Source organism: Andrographis paniculata, unplaced genomic scaffold, assembly GCF_009805555.1.
Source record: "Andrographis paniculata isolate CXL003 unplaced genomic scaffold, ASM980555v1 Contig87END, whole genome shotgun sequence".
In the NCBI taxonomy this organism is placed as follows: domain Eukaryota; kingdom Viridiplantae; phylum Streptophyta; class Magnoliopsida; order Lamiales; family Acanthaceae; genus Andrographis; species Andrographis paniculata.
The window spans coordinates 3,052,724-3,067,784 of NW_026137625.1; the positions used below are offsets into that span (position 1 = coordinate 3,052,724).

Sequence of the window (15,061 nt, forward strand, 5' to 3'; positions counted from 1 at the left end):
ACAAATTATTTTTCTTTAACAAATTAAATTTACTCTAAATCTCCTATTATTGAAACAGCAATGAGTCATACATTTTTAAATAAATAATAATAATAAAAAGTACATTGAAGATCATCATAATTCAAATGGTAATTTATGCCTAAATATATTCATTATCTAATAATTTTATTGAATAAGACAATTATGCCTTGAATAATTAAATAAAATAAAATAATTCTATTAAAAATTTAGAAATAATAAGAAAGAAGATATCAAGCCTGAAACCTACATTAATGTCTTTTATATATAATAATATTAATAAATTTTACTCCCTCCGTTCCAGATACCATGTACACGTTGCTGTTTCTATCCGTTCCACGTACCATGTCACTTTCTTTTTTTGGAAAATGATTACAAATTTTAATCTCATTTTAAATTTTTTAATTTTATTTTTTTAATTTTAATTAAACTAATTAGTTATTTTAATCTTAATTTATAATTATTTATATTATAGGATAATTATTTTCACTAATACATTCTTAATTATCTATTAGTTACACCCCTCTTAAAATACCGTGTCACAGTATAGCAGACGAGGGAGTAATAAATATATCTATTAATTATATAAATTATAACTGTACGTATTAATGGTAAGTTATTAGCTATATTAATTAACATAATTATTTTTATTAAAAACTCAAAAGATTAAGAAAATAAATTTGATCACTTGAGACCTACGGAGTCAAATATATACTCCCTCCATCCCATATACCGTGCTACAAATAATTATCTATAATTTAAATAATTATAAATTAAAATTAAAATAACTAATTAGTTTAATTAAAATTAAAAAAAAATAAATTAAAAAATTTAAAATGAGATTAAAGTGTGTAATCATTTTCCATTTTAGAAAAATGATATGGAATATAGAACGGACAAAAATGACAACGTGGACATGATAGGTGGGACAGAGGGAGTAATATATAGAGATAAAACAATAGTAATAATAATAATAATAAAGTTTAATAAATAAATTTATTTATTTATTTTATTCAAAAAATTACTTAGAGATATTTTATGTTCTTTGTGTAATTTAAGTCTTTATTCGGAACCAAATATCAAAGAAGTGTTTTTCGTACAAACTTTGCATTGACATAAAAGGTTTCACGAATAAATAAAACTTGTGCAGTTTTACTTAAAAACATCATAGGTGTAATATAATTTACCTTTTAAAAAATATCATTTTTTTTCAAATTAAATATTTCACTTTTATTCACATTTTTTAAATTTCAAAAGTTTCTAAAAATCTAAATATTGGGGTATTTAAAAAACAACTCAAAATAGTTAATGCGTGTTTGTTTGTGACATAATTTGAAGATATATATATATTTTTTTACTTGAGCTATGGAGAATTGTGTAGATGATATAAAATTAACAAATATGTGTGCTGTATTAATTTTTTGGAAATATATGTGAAAAAAAATGAAAGTGAACTAAAAAAATTCAAAAACACAACAAACACGGCCTTATTTTATAGTAAAGACAATTTCAGCGCGGATCATAATTAGGACATCATATGTTATCATATCATTTGTAATAAAAAACTGGTGATTAGTCAATGGTCAAAAAGTCAAGCTCTTCGATTGCAACAAATTTAAAGATTTTTTTTTAAGGTGCGTTTGTTTGGATATATTGATTTTGAGTTGGAATTTGAATAATAAAAATATTGAATTTGAATAGTTGTATGATGTGATATAAATAGGTGTTGATGCGATGTTTTGAATGTAAAACTGATTATTAGTATAATATAAAAACTAAAAATTAATTGTTTAATTTGATATTTTTTTGGGGGGAAAAATGAGATGAATAGTGTATTTAAAATCCAATTCCCAAACAAACACACCCATTCGTGGTTTATTTGTGATTCAAAATTAATTTGAAATTAATGTTAATTTTAGTTTTTGTTTAAATTTGATTTTTTAATTTTTGTAAAAAGTTTGTTAAAAATGGTTTATAATTATTTTTAGAGAATTTTATTTATAAATAATGTTGAAAAAATCGAGTGAATATATTTTAACGTATTATTCTCTCACCATTTCACATAAAGTACTCATTCTTTGTATTTTAGTAATTCCACATCATTTCTGTATTATTTATTTAAAAATATAATTATATATTTTAATTAAATTTTAAATTTTATAATTTAAAATTTTCTTAATTTTAATTAAACTATATACAGTAATATAAACATTTTTTTTGGACAGAGAAAGTATTTTATAAAAAAAAAATAATATTCTTCTGTCTCATATTTTAATATATTTTAATATATGACAGTTACTAACAATAAATAAATGCTTTTGTAAGGGATCGAGGAAGAAATATTTTTATTTAAAATATGCATAGCACAAAGTGAAGATAGAGTATTATATTAAATAGTTATTTATTATTTTTAAAATTTTAAAACTTTTAAAAGCTCCCAAAAAGTTCTGTTGCAATGCCGAGAAATCTTCCCCACAGGAAGCTCAGTGAACTTCAACTACACAGAAACAAATCCCTAACTCCATAAATGGATCTTCCTTCCTGGAAATTTCACTCGCTTTCATCATATCATTATCACTTTGCTCTACTTCTTTGACCCAACCCTGCGTTTCCTTCTCCGCCACTCTTCCTTCTCGGGTTCTCCCTCCCCACCTCTCTCTACATTCTGAGGTTTTGATTTTTGGTTTTCTCGCAGCCATTTCTCTGCGCAATTCTGTTCGCTGTTTTGGTCAAGAGATGAGAGTGCAGCCGGATTTGCTGGGGGGCGGCAAGGCGTTTCCTCCCGGATTCAGATTCCACCCTACCGATGAGGAGCTCGTTCTTTACTACCTGAAGCGGAAGATCTGCGGTAAACGCCACTGTCTGGATGTTATCGCTGAGACTGATGTTTACAAATGCGATCCCGAGGAGCTGCCTGGTGAGTTTCACCACAGTGTTTGTATTTCTCTAGATTAGTTTCGATTCGCTCGTGACGTGATCTCTGTTTCTGTTTGTGTGTTTGACTGTTGATTTTTACTTGTTTGGTTGTTTTGGTTATCTCCTGGAATTAGGATTGTGGAATCATCTGCTGTTCAATTCCATTAATCTGTAGTTTAATTCGTGCATTACGTTTTTTTTCAATTTGATTATCCGTTGTTCGATTCGATTGTACGTTGTGCCTTTTTTCGATTCGTATTCATTCGACTTTGCGCTCGATTCGATTATCTACTGTGATGTTCTTCGATTGGATTGTGTTGTTTTGCTGTTGTTCGATTAGATTATCTGCAGTACTGTCATTCGATTCGTGTTCATTGTGCGCTTGATTCGATTATATGCTGTCCTGTTCTTCGATTGGATTAAATGTTGCGCTGTTGTTCGATTTGTGTTCATTCGATTGTGCACTCAGATTGGATAATCTACTACCCTGTTGTTCTTCGATTGGATTATATGTTCTTCCTCGATATGCGTTCATTCGATTGTGCACTTCACTGTAGATTGATATCATAAGCATCATCTTCTCCATCTACAAACAATCCAGATTACAGAATTGCTGAATTTTGGGATTATATTTATACAAAATGCAGGGATGTCGAAGCTGAAAACCGGCGACAGGCAGTGGTATTTCTTCAGCCCTAGAGACAGGAAGTATCCGAATGGATCGAGATCGAGCAGGGCGACTCACCATGGCTACTGGAAAGCTACCGGAAAGGACCGCATCATTTCGTGCGGAGCTCGTGCCGTTGGCATAAAGAAGACTCTAGTCTTCTACCGAGGCCGTACGCCGAACGGGGGACGGACCGACTGGGTGATGCACGAATATACAATAGAAGAAGAGGAGCTGAAACGATGTCCGGCCATTGAAGGATACTATGCCTTGTATAAGGCATACAAGAAGAGCGGACCTGGTCCGAAAAATGGGGAGCAATATGGTGCGCCGTTTGTTGAAGAGGACTGGGCGGAGGATGATGACAATGTTTTGTGCCCGGTTCGGGACAAGGTTGTTCCGGTAGCGCCGCTTGAAGTCGAGCCGGTTGGTAATTTTAAAAGCATATCGGCTGATTCTCCGCGAGTCGATTCTCTGGATGATCTGGATGAGGTTTTGAAGTTAATTGCGGATGAGCCAATGCCTACCCAGGCGCTCGGTGAAGACGCGCATAATGTCCCGGCGAGTTTTGATCTTACGAATCATGAGGTTTCCGCCGTTCTTGACAATTGGTTGCGAGATCCCCTGGATAATGAGGAGGATTACCTCGACGATTTTCTTGAAATGGACGATCTATGCGGCGATGATCCCGCACAACATTCTGATAAACTCGTCGATAATTTGGAGAAGCTATTGTCTGATGATATCGATGGTTTGGTTCCATCCGATCTTTTTCAAGATGCATTGCCATTCTTCGGCGAGTTGGGGACTGTTGAGTCCGGATTGATTTCTCAACGGTATGCGAACAATTTTGACAGCGGGGTTTTTAATCTGATGCCGGAATCCTACTCGAACAATCTTGAAACGGCAGCAACGAGCTACCTCCCGCAGCAGCATTTCAATAGTTTTGACGGAATCGGGGACGAGCAAACACACAGTGTTGTAACTTATGCGGAACCAAACCCGCGATACGTTCCTTCAGATTCAGGTACCGTAACAAAACGACTTGAAATTAAAATTTTGATGCGGGTGTTTTTATTTTATTTGATCTAATCTCGTAGAGCTCTTGATCAGATGGATGGTATGGTGAAAACTCTGTGTGCGCAAAGCAAGTCGAAAGAGTTTGATCCGGCTTCACGAGCTCTCGGGCTGTGATGCATTCAGTTCGATTATTACTAATTAGTCGATTTTGGCATGTTTAGGTGATCTAAAAAGCAGCAGCAGCCGAAACCATGAAAACGGCGGCGCAGAGTTGTCGTGGCTCTCCTCGACTCTGTGGTCGTTCGTCGACTCGATTCCCGCGGCTCCTGCATCGGCCTCGGAAAGCATTTTGGTAAACAGGGCTTTGCAGCGTATCTCGAGCTTCAGTAAGGTAAGAACTACTACTGCTGCTGCTGCTACTACTACGAACACTGCATCATTGTCGTCGAATCGTTATCGATCAAGAAGGCGTTTTGCATGTGTGTGTTTAGTCGGGATTTTGTGTGGTGCCACACTGTGGATGATGAATTGAATTGATGATCGTTTTAGATGTTGTAAAACTTTGGTAGTTTTTGGGAGAAGGAAGTTAATATATATATATGAATCCGAAGAAGCTTAGGAATGGTGATTTGTAGATATTTCTTTGTAAGAACCATTTAAGCTTTGGATCTTGTACTCTTCCCCCCCTTCCTACTGAAGCTTATATTAGTATCAATGACACTATGGTATGAGGTTCGTTTTTGTCTAAATTGTTTATTTAGGTGATGTCCGAATTGATTTTTAAAAAATTAGCTCTAAGACAAGCCTATTGAATTGTTGATTCTCTATGTATCTATTTCTGAATTCAAGTGCAAGGGATAATAGACTATTTTATGTGTTACATCTACCTTGTTAGAGTAAGAAAGATAAAGACACTTGTATTTTCTTGCACTTTGAGTACTGAAAAACACAATTGGCATTAAGGGGCACATAGAGATAAAATTCAACTGGTTTCATTTAAATCAAAATAGTTTGAACAATTTGATATCCAATTTATATGTTGAATGAATTATGCTTGCTGCTAGACTTCTCGTCATTTTTGCCTTGCACCATGACCGGCCATTTAAATCTATACATGTCAACGCCTTTTGAATAGCTTCGCCGGATTTTCATCGTTATAAAAAAAATTATACATATCAATATATTTTTTTACTTATTTTATTTGTCCTGTCTTAAAAAATCAATATAAAAAAAATAGATAATATAAATACATTATAATTATTCAAACAATTAAAGATCTGTCACACGTGATTTAACTAAATGTCACTTGCTTGTCATTTTTTTTTTTTTTTTTAAAAAAAAAAGAAACAAAACAAAAGAGACCCTAAATTTACTTTTACTCCTGTAAATTAAATTAAGAACGTCAGCCGAAAGAATATTCCCTGTAAAGACGTGAACAAAGCTACGATGAAATGAACAAATCCAAAGACCAAAAAGAAGAAAGAAGCGAAAGGCATTCTTTACACACTTCTTGTACATTCTCAACTGACCGTGCGAAATCGCCAATCATGGAGTCTTCGCGGCCGCCGATCAGATTTGGAGTCCTCGGCTGTGCGGAAATAGCCCGGAAGGTGTCTCGTGCCATCCGTCTCTCTCCCAACGCCACTCTCGCTGCCGTCGGAAGCCGAACCTTCGAGAAAGCCGCGAAATTCGCCAAAGAGAACGGTTTCCCCGATTCCGCCAAGGTCTACGGCTCCTACGAAGCTGTCCTCGACGATCCGGAAGTAGACGCAGTTTACATGCCTCTCCCCACCAGCTTGCACCTCAAGTGGGCGGTTATGGCCGCCGCGAAGAAAAAACACTTGCTGCTGGAGAAGCCGGTTGCGCTGAACGTCGAGGAGCTGGACGAGATTCTCGAAGCTTGTGAATCCAGCGGAGTGCAGTTCATGGACTCCACCATGTGGATGCACCACCCGAGGACTGCTGCGATGAAGGAATTTCTCTCCGATTCTTCCCTCTTTGGAGACCTCAAATCCGTAAGCATATCTTTGTTCTTCGTGATTTGATGCATCTTGTTGAAATTGGAAGCAAAATCAGGGCAGATCTTTATTCTCCATGACTGTTGCATCGATTTAGGTCAAATTATGGTGAAAATTAGAAGCAAAATTAGGGCAAATTTCTGGTGAATTTGCAGGAACTTTCATTCGTAGAGAATTGTTTCAAAAACTATTTGAATTAAACTTTTTGCTGCAGCTATAATTCTGATTGTTCATACTGATTTATTTCCTTTGTAATCTGCAGATGTATAGCAGCCTCACCTTTGCTGGAAGTAAGGATTTCCTGGACAACGACATTCGTGTGAAGCCGGACCTCGATGCTCTCGGCGCACTCGGTGATACTGGATGGTATTGCATCAGGTCGATCCTCTGGGCTGCTGATATTCACCTGCCGAAATCTGTGGTCGCCTTACCGGGAACTGTCTTCAACAATGCCGGTGTCATTATGGCCTGCAGTGCTTCTCTAAGTTGGGAAGATGGGAAGACGGCCACTTTCCATTGTTCGTTTTTGAGCAATCTTACGATGGACATGACTGCTGTTGGCAGCAACGGCACTTTACATCTCCGCGACTATGTGATTCCGTTTGAGGAGAGCAAGGCTTCGTTCTTCACGTCTGTAAAATCAACGCCGAATGAACTCTCCACAGGATGGAGACAGAAACCGAGCGAGCAGATTGTCCACACAGAACTTCCTCAGGAAGTTCTTATGGTGACGGAGTTCTCCAGGCTTGTTGGAGGCATCAAATTTGACGGGGCTGCAACCGATAAGAACTGGCCGACGCTTAGCAGGAAGACGCAGCTTGTTTTAGATGCTGTTAAGCGTTCTATCGATAAAGGGGGTCAAATTGTTGAGGTAATAGCTAGCTAGATTTACATTTTCTTGTGGGATTATTCTGTTTCATGTCGCTTACAAGTTATATATCATATGTTCAAATGGTTCCTCTGCTTTTATGCATCGATTATAGCACATTGTTTCGTTGTCTTGGAATGAAATGGAAATTTGAGTTGGGAATACATATAGCATTCGAAATTGAAATGGCTTGTTTATTCATGCTAGGTTCGTAATTACCTGATGTGACAAATGCATGACTAGTTGTTATTCGTGTTCGACTATGTTCTTTCTATTACAATTTGAATAAATGAATCACGTACAATTAGATGGAGGCATGGCTCGTCGTGTGTGTGCTGTTATTACGTTTTTTGTTCGATATGTTGCTCAGTTTCAGCATCTCGGCATGTCTGGAGGCGGCGGCAGCATCCTAGCATCCGGCCCCTTGCCATTCTTGACGATGAAAGTCATCTCCATCCCCCAACTCACGTGACGCTCCAAATGGCAATGCAGAAGCCAAACGCCTACAAAAATCCCGAGGTAACTATCCCTGTTAGTCATCTCCGTGTAAAATGATTGCTTTCGATTACAAGATCACACACACATACCTGGATTGTTTGCTTTGAATCTTATCGCTATCCACCCGTTCTGAGGGACTACGAAAGTATTCTGTAGCGGAGGGTCGACTAGGTTGTAGTTCATCGGGTCCTTATCTTTGTCGAAGTTCCCGACACCCGAGCCCACCACATAATAGCTGTACCCGTGCAGATGCATCGGGTGATAATTCCCTCCGAGAATACTCGTTCCTTGGAACACAAGCTCTACCTCGGAATCGTATTCGAGCACTCTCACCTCCGTCCCGTTTTGCGGTATTCGGAAGTCGCGAATGTCTATTTCTTGAGTGTAGTTGAAAGGGAAAGGCGGCTTGCTTGGGAAGTCGTCGCCATAAACTCCTCTAATACGATTGTAATACGCTTGCAGGATGGAGATCCTCGGCTGGACAAATGTTATGTTGTTGATACTTGCTCGTAGTCGCCCACCGACCGATCCGTTGCAGGGAGCTTCGACAGGACACTCGAAGATGTTCACGGACAGGGTAAAGAACAGCTTGGTATCGACTTTTACAGGGACGTCCACCGGATGATTGTCGCTCGCCAAGCTTCTGAACCGTCTGATGAAATCGAGCACTGCCGACGTGTTGTCCTTTGCCTGCAGGCTTGGCATGACAGGGGACGACGGCGCGGTGTAATTCCCGGCGTACTGCAAAATCGCCGTCGTGTTGGTGTCGGAGTCGGACGCTGCAACCGAATATGCCCTCGAAGCCATGTAATACCGGGAAGGTCGCCGGTCGGCGCGGAGCAATAAGTCCATCGTCTGGCCTGGAGCGATCGCGACGTAATCCGTCGTGAACGGCTTCAAGTAGCTCCCGTCGGAGCCAACCACCGTGACGGTGTGATCCGCTATCCGGAAGAACATTACGGTGTTCATCACTGCGTTGATCATTCGAAGAAGATACGTCTTCCCGGGATCCACAGTCAGCCGGAATGTATCTGCAAGTAGTCGACGTCGAAATCAGCAGCTAGAATGAACCTGATCGGACAGAAATCGAGCTCGTTACCTCGACTCGAACACGGATACAAATCACCAGGCTGTCCATTGATGAGGAAAGCATCTGAAAGTCTCGAGTCTCCTCCAGTCTCCAAGAACTCTCCGAAGACTGTTCGAATTTCCGGGATCCACCATTCGCCTGCGGTTAAGGTATCGAAAAATCGTTCGATTGATTCGATGGAGTCGTTTGATTACGATTTGAATTCGATCGAAAATTACCTAAAATGACAGGAATTTCGGCAGCGGGTTTCGGGAAGGGGTAGTCATTTCCCTTCCTCGGCCGGACGATCAATGCGCCATTAACGGTGGCTCGAGACCAGTCGCTGTGGGCGTGCCACCACAGGGTCCCGATCTCGTCGGAAAGCACGATTTTCTGGCTGAATCTCGTTCCGGGCCGGATAGGGCATTGGGTGATGAAAACAGGCCCGTCCGACCACGGGTATCGGGGCTGCTTCACTCCGTGCCTGTTTTTAGTATTACGATTTTCATGAAATGGAATGAGTCGAACTGAGTCGAGTTTTTTTGTAAAGGATTTGAGGTTGGTAACTACCAGTGAATTGTTACGTTTTCGGAAGCTCGGTTGATGACGTCGACAACGAGGGTGTCGCCTTCGGCGACGTACAACGTCGGACCGGGGAATTGTCCGTTCACCGTTAAGATCGTCGTAGTGTTGCACAATCTCGTGTAGGAACTGTCCTTAAGCTGCACAAATTAATAGATGTTCGTAAATTTAAAATATAGGAGTATTTTTTATTTAATATTTATTTATATAACATTATATTTTATAATTAAAAAAAATTATTATTTTCAAACCAATCAAAAATTCTAACATAGTTTTAAGACACAATATTATATAAGCTATTGTATTTTATTTAAAACGAATTCAAATTTAAATAAAACAAAATTATTTTAAAATACAAGGAGATATCTCTATAATTTGTGGGGGCTATTAACAAAAATGATACTGCATGAAAGCTTTCAAATATATAGGTTATTAGTTTTTTTTTTTTCCAACTATTTTTTCTTGTGAAATATTATTACATTATAAAAAAATCTATTTGAATAAAATTTCAAATTAATATTATATTTCAAATCAATTTTAAACTACAATCAAACAAATCCATAATATAATTTTTTGATATTGCATACAAAAATTATTATATAATGAATTGGCATTTGTAGAAATAAGTTATGTAATGAAGAGTTTGTTTACTTTTAAAAGACTAATTAAATTAAAATTTAAATAAATAATTCATGCATAAACACAAATTAAGGTTCTGTTACACAAAATTTTTGGAATTATTTCATTTTTATATTAAATATTTATTCTTTATTTTATAACAATTTCCAAAACTCCTAGTTCATTTAAATCATTGCATGATTTAATATTTATATTTGTATCCAAAAATTACTATTTTTATAAAAAAAATATTGGATATTAAAATACTTGAAAAAAAAAAATTTACAATCAAATAAACACTCAATATATTCGCATCAAATATTTCCTCAATCGTAATTCAGAATCAAATTGTTGTGAAATAAACAAAATGAAACCCTAAGTCGAAAGTTTCACAACACAAAAAATTTCAACAGCAACAATATATGAAAATCGAAATACGATCAAAGCAAAAAAGACCCAATCGTACGTATAAATTGCATACCACAAATGAATATCGATGAACTGTCGCAAAGCCATATTGGAAGCTACAAAAAAGAATAAGAAAAAAGACGACGAACAACTTCTCCATGCATACGCTTGCTCGATCACAAATAATAGCGCGACAACAACAAATCGATATATATATATATATATATTTTTTTTATATATATATTTTTGGTTTCTAATTAATTTGGTTATGAATTTGGTATGAATTTTGTGAAATTATTTATAGAGGTTTGTTCATATATAGGGTTGTGAAGAAAAATCAACTTGAAAAGTTTGTGTTATTTTCTTCATTGGATAAATTAAAAATAAGTAATCATTAGTGGTTTTATTATTATCCTGTTTTTGAATTGGAAAATTAAACTAGTTTCACCAAATTTTGAATTTTACTCACAGAAATTTGATGAATTTTCCAATACTTTGAAAAATATGACACACAGCTTTGCAATAAAATGGACATATTTTATTTATTATTTATTTTTTTATTTGTTCGTTGTTACGCCACTAATCTGACAAAGATTAAAAATTATGATTCATTATTCTAATAATTATATATATTATTTAATATGAACTCACCTATCTATCATCAGTATCACATGATCATAAGACCTAATTAACTAATAATTAGCTGATTAGATAAAAGTTTACACAGGTGTGTTTGTCTGGGGGTTTGGATTTTGGATGGAGATTTGAATAGTAAAAAATTTGACTTTGAATAGTTGTATGATGTGATATAAATATGGATTGATGTGATGTTTTGAATGTAAAATTAATTTTTAGTATAAAATAAAAAATAAAAAATAGGTGTTTGATTTGATATTTTTGGGAGAAAAATTTTTTGTGAATAGTAGAAGTTCACCAAAATCTTTCAAACAAATAGAGAATATGATAGGTGGAAAAGTCTTGAAATGAATAGTTAGATATAAAGCAGCCAAAGGTAAGTTAAAAGAGATCATTTAAATTCCTTGTTTATCTTTTTGACAAATTCTATGAATTGATTTCTTGTCGTAGATAACGTGTTCATCTTCCAAACCTTTTCTAACTAATCCTTAAGGAATTAAGGATGAAATTATATATATATATATATATATAATATTAAGACACAAATTTCGTATTATATAATAAAAATAAACAATAGTATATGTTTCTACATAGCATATTATAAATGAAATAGACCGAATATTGTTGAGTATAAAATTTATAATTAGGGTAATGACCCAAAATAAGAGGAGATGTGGGCCCGTCATTGGGCCCATCAGATGGCTAGGGGTTTCTCGAGGCGGTCGGTTGGTCAGCCGCCCGATTAAAGAGACAAGGCAGTACGGAGATGGTCGAACGAGCAGTTGAATTCAATAATTAACAGGAATGGTTGGTGGGACGTTTAAGACATATGTCAGTTGGGGATTAATGTGCGGGACGGTTGATGGCAATTGCGGTAACCGACCAGGCGATGTTTTGATGCGTTTTCTCAAGAATTATTTAATAATTCAGGGAAATTCAGACGAGGCATCTTCAGACAAGAATTAATTATGAATTCTCTGTTGGGGGTCACCTCTATTTTTAATGTATTTACTACTTTGCTCTACAAATAGATTTTATTCAAATTCGATAACATTTTCGGATTTTATTTTGTGTAGTTGAAAAAACTATTCAACAAATATATTATAAACACAACATAAATTAAATCAATATGATATTAATTTAACCCAATTAATTAAAGATTTGTCTCCATAATATTATTATCATCCAAGTTCGTAATACAAACATATATATATAAAAAAAAAAAAAAAAAAAAAAACATATATATATTATTTAATTCTTATATCTTAAATGAATGTGTGATAGTTAGTATGTTTTATATATAAAAACTATTTTATCTTGTATCTTAATTTGCCGTAATAATATTGACATAGATAAATATAAATTTGAATATATTTGTAAAATAAATACTTTGTTTCAAAAACCTTAAATAATAAAATACTTACCCTATGATCCGACCAATAGAGTACAAGAAAAGAAAATAATTAAAACAACAATTGAGAAAAAAAAGACAAAATTAAATTAAATAGCATAACAGATGTCAATATATGTTTTAAATAAAAATTGACATTATATATAAATATGTATAAAAATATTATACTTATTGTATTTGTGGTGGTAAGACTCGAGTAGCATAAAATATACTTCCTCCGTCCCATAACAAAGTATCTATATTTTCATTTTAGTCCGTCCCATAACAAAGTATCCATTTTCTTTTTTAAGTAACTATACAATCTACCTAATATTACAAATACCCTTACAACTTACAATATATTACACAAATGCCATTACCTTTATATCACACATACTAATAAGGTTACTTTAATAAAGTTACTTTAGTCATTTCTACTTTATTCCTATTATATCTCAATATAATACTAATATTTCTAAAACTACGTGTAAAAAACAAATGAATACTTACTTATGGGACGAAGGGAGTATTATTTATTTCTTTATCGACCTCATCAAAATTAGCTTCAATATTTATTTAGATTCACAATAATATTTCTACCGTTGGCTGGACCTTTTTTTTCTGCTTTCTAAAAATATTCTCATTTTTTTCTTTAGTAAAAAAATATACTTCCTCCATCCCAGTGCAAGGTTGCCATTTAATTTTTTGCAAGTAATTTTTTTAATATTAGTATTATAATGTATTGTAGTAAAAAAAAATAAAAATGCCCCTATTAGTATTATATAATACAAAAGTAATGGCATTTGTGTAATATAGTATAAAGTGGAGGGTATTTATTATGTTAGGTAGGTAGTACAATTACTAAATTAGTAAATGATAACCTTGTTTTGAAACGGAATAAAATAAAAAATGGCAACCTTTCAATGGAACGGAGGGAGTATTTTCTATAATAAAATATAAAAAATACACACTTTTAGTAGTATTAAATTCAACAATTATTTTCATTTAATATATATATATACAACTAGAGATTGCAAGTTTATAAATAAGCAGTATCAAACATATTTTATATTAATTAAAGGATAATCTAAATCCAATATTTATTTCATTTTTTCCTCCAAAAAAATATCAAATCAAACAACTACATTTTATTTTTTATATTATACTAAAAATCAATTTTACATTCAAATATCACATCAACACCTATTTATATTACATCATACAACTATTCAAATTCAAAAAATTTATTATTCAAATTCCAATTCAAAATCCAAACCCACGAACAAACCAACCCTAAATAATTCATTTTACAATAATTTATTTTTATTGTAATAATGAAAAATATATTTACATACTGTATATAATAAAAGAAGAAGCCATTCAGACCAGCTAAAGATCTTAACTAATAATCAGGTCGGCCCAAATTAAAGGCCCATAAAGTGCCTCCTTTTCAATTTAACTTAAAATACATATATATATATATATATATTATCATAATTGGATGATGAACCTACTTAGAATCTCGTACTCTCTCCATCCAATTTCTATTATCCTAAAATATATTTGCATGACTTTTTAGGTGATTATCTTATTGTTATGAATTGACAAATTTGTCCTTAATTGTATGGTACATATTAAAACTAATAAATGAATTGAGAGTAAAAATATAAAATTTGTGTTTTAAAAAAAAAAAATAGGACAATAGTTGTTGGACGTCCCAAATAGAAAAATAGGACATTAATTTGTGGACGGAGAGAGTATTTTTTATTTTTGTCTGTTTCATATTTTAAATTATTTTTTAAAAATATATATACATTAATCACATTTTAATTTATAATTTTAAAAAAATTAATTAAACTAATTATTTATATTAATTTGAATTTATAATTATTTAAATTATATTATAATTAATTTTACTAATATAATTTTAATTATTTACTAATTATACATGTTATAAATTTTAATTTATATATCTAAGAACAAAAAAGTATTTGACTACTGAATTTGTTATGCTTTAAAAGCATCATATCCAACGTCCAATACGCTCATTTTTTGTTTTACCAGTTATTACGTCTAATAAAATTTTTACTATAAATATACATATATAATTTATTTTTTTTTAAAAAAAATAAAGTTAAGTAAAAAAATTTATAATCGAATCTTTTTAATTTACAAAAGTGTGTCATGCCTGCAATGATGCATTTTGAAAATTAATCAACCTTTTTTGGTTTGAAGGAAAAATAAATAAATAAATAAATAAAAAGAAAAAGAGGATATTATTACACATGCATTAATCAAATGTTGTTTTGTAGTATGTGTGATTTGCCTATTGGGCTTGCAGAGTATTAGGTTC

At 33.6% G+C, this 15,061-nt stretch overlaps 3 protein-coding genes and 1 pseudogene across 5 annotated transcripts; 2 read left to right on the forward strand and 2 right to left on the reverse strand.

Moving 5' to 3' along the window:
- The first annotated feature begins 2,518 nt into the window (after positions 1-2,518).
- On the forward strand, positions 2,519-5,336 carry LOC127242725 (NAC domain-containing protein 17-like). 2 transcript variants are annotated; one of them, XM_051262395.1, is made up of 3 exons: positions 2,519-2,935; positions 3,582-4,628; positions 4,715-4,836. In XM_051262395.1, the coding sequence occupies exons 1-3, from the start codon at positions 2,755-2,757 to the stop codon at positions 4,765-4,767; spliced, it is 1,281 nt and encodes a 426-aa protein (XP_051118352.1). In that variant the 5' UTR covers positions 2,519-2,754; the 3' UTR covers positions 4,768-4,836. The 2 variants fall into 2 exon arrangements, with proteins under 2 accessions (XP_051118352.1, XP_051118351.1); XM_051262394.1 differs by lacking the exon at positions 4,715-4,836 and adding an exon at positions 4,843-5,336 and having other exon boundaries at positions 2,525-2,935.
- A 709-nt stretch (positions 5,337-6,045) lies between these two features.
- LOC127242656 (uncharacterized oxidoreductase At4g09670-like) lies at positions 6,046-9,832 on the forward strand. Of its 2 annotated transcripts, XM_051262290.1 has the most exons (6): positions 6,046-6,636; positions 6,902-7,510; positions 7,878-8,026; positions 8,255-8,355; positions 8,468-9,244; positions 9,326-9,832. In XM_051262290.1, the coding sequence occupies exons 1-3, from the start codon at positions 6,073-6,075 to the stop codon at positions 7,977-7,979; spliced, it is 1,275 nt and encodes a 424-aa protein (XP_051118247.1). In that variant the 5' UTR covers positions 6,046-6,072; the 3' UTR covers positions 7,980-8,026; positions 8,255-8,355; positions 8,468-9,244; positions 9,326-9,832. The 2 variants fall into 2 exon arrangements, with proteins under 2 accessions (XP_051118247.1, XP_051118246.1); XM_051262289.1 differs by lacking the exon at positions 8,255-8,355 and having other exon boundaries at positions 6,048-6,636.
- LOC127242592 (laccase-14-like) lies at positions 8,031-9,013 on the reverse strand (annotated as a pseudogene).
- Positions 9,022-10,842, reverse strand: LOC127242593 (laccase-14-like). The gene is made up of 4 exons (XM_051262174.1): positions 10,756-10,842; positions 9,645-9,796; positions 9,314-9,558; positions 9,022-9,233 (listed from the first exon to the last, which is right to left on the reverse strand). Exons 1-4 carry the CDS (start codon positions 10,840-10,842, stop codon positions 9,022-9,024), a joined length of 696 nt encoding a protein of 231 aa, XP_051118131.1.
- Positions 10,843-15,061: the final 4,219 nt, after the last annotated feature.

What these genes read in the sequence shown, in the direction of transcription:
- LOC127242725 (XM_051262394.1), top strand. Translation starts at nt 2,755, where the DNA reads ATGAGAGTGCAGCCGGATTTGCTGGGGGGCGGCAAGGCGTTTCCTCCC. An exon ending in CGATCCCGAGGAGCTGCCTG is followed by an intron (nt 2,936 to 3,581) that starts GTGAGTTTCACC and finishes TACAAAATGCAG; the next exon opens with GGATGTCGAAGCTGAAAACC. An exon ending in ATACGTTCCTTCAGATTCAG is followed by an intron (nt 4,629 to 4,842) that starts GTACCGTAACAA and finishes TGGCATGTTTAG; the next exon opens with GTGATCTAAAAAGCAGCAGC.
- LOC127242656 (XM_051262290.1), top strand. Translation starts at nt 6,073, where the DNA reads ATGAACAAATCCAAAGACCAAAAAGAAGAAAGAAGCGAAAGGCATTCT. An exon ending in TCTTTGGAGACCTCAAATCC is followed by an intron (nt 6,637 to 6,901) that starts GTAAGCATATCT and finishes TGTAATCTGCAG; the next exon opens with ATGTATAGCAGCCTCACCTT. An exon ending in AAGGGGGTCAAATTGTTGAG is followed by an intron (nt 7,511 to 7,877) that starts GTAATAGCTAGC and finishes TATGTTGCTCAG; the next exon opens with TTTCAGCATCTCGGCATGTC.
- LOC127242593 (XM_051262174.1), bottom strand. Translation starts at nt 10,842, where the DNA reads ATGGAGAAGTTGTTCGTCGTCTTTTTTCTTATTCTTTTTTGTAGCTTC. An exon ending in TTCATCGATATTCATTTGTG is followed by an intron (nt 9,797 to 10,755) that starts GTATGCAATTTA and finishes TAATTTGTGCAG; the next exon opens with CTTAAGGACAGTTCCTACAC. An exon ending in CGAAATTCCTGTCATTTTAG is followed by an intron (nt 9,234 to 9,313) that starts GTAATTTTCGAT and finishes CCTTAACCGCAG; the next exon opens with GCGAATGGTGGATCCCGGAA.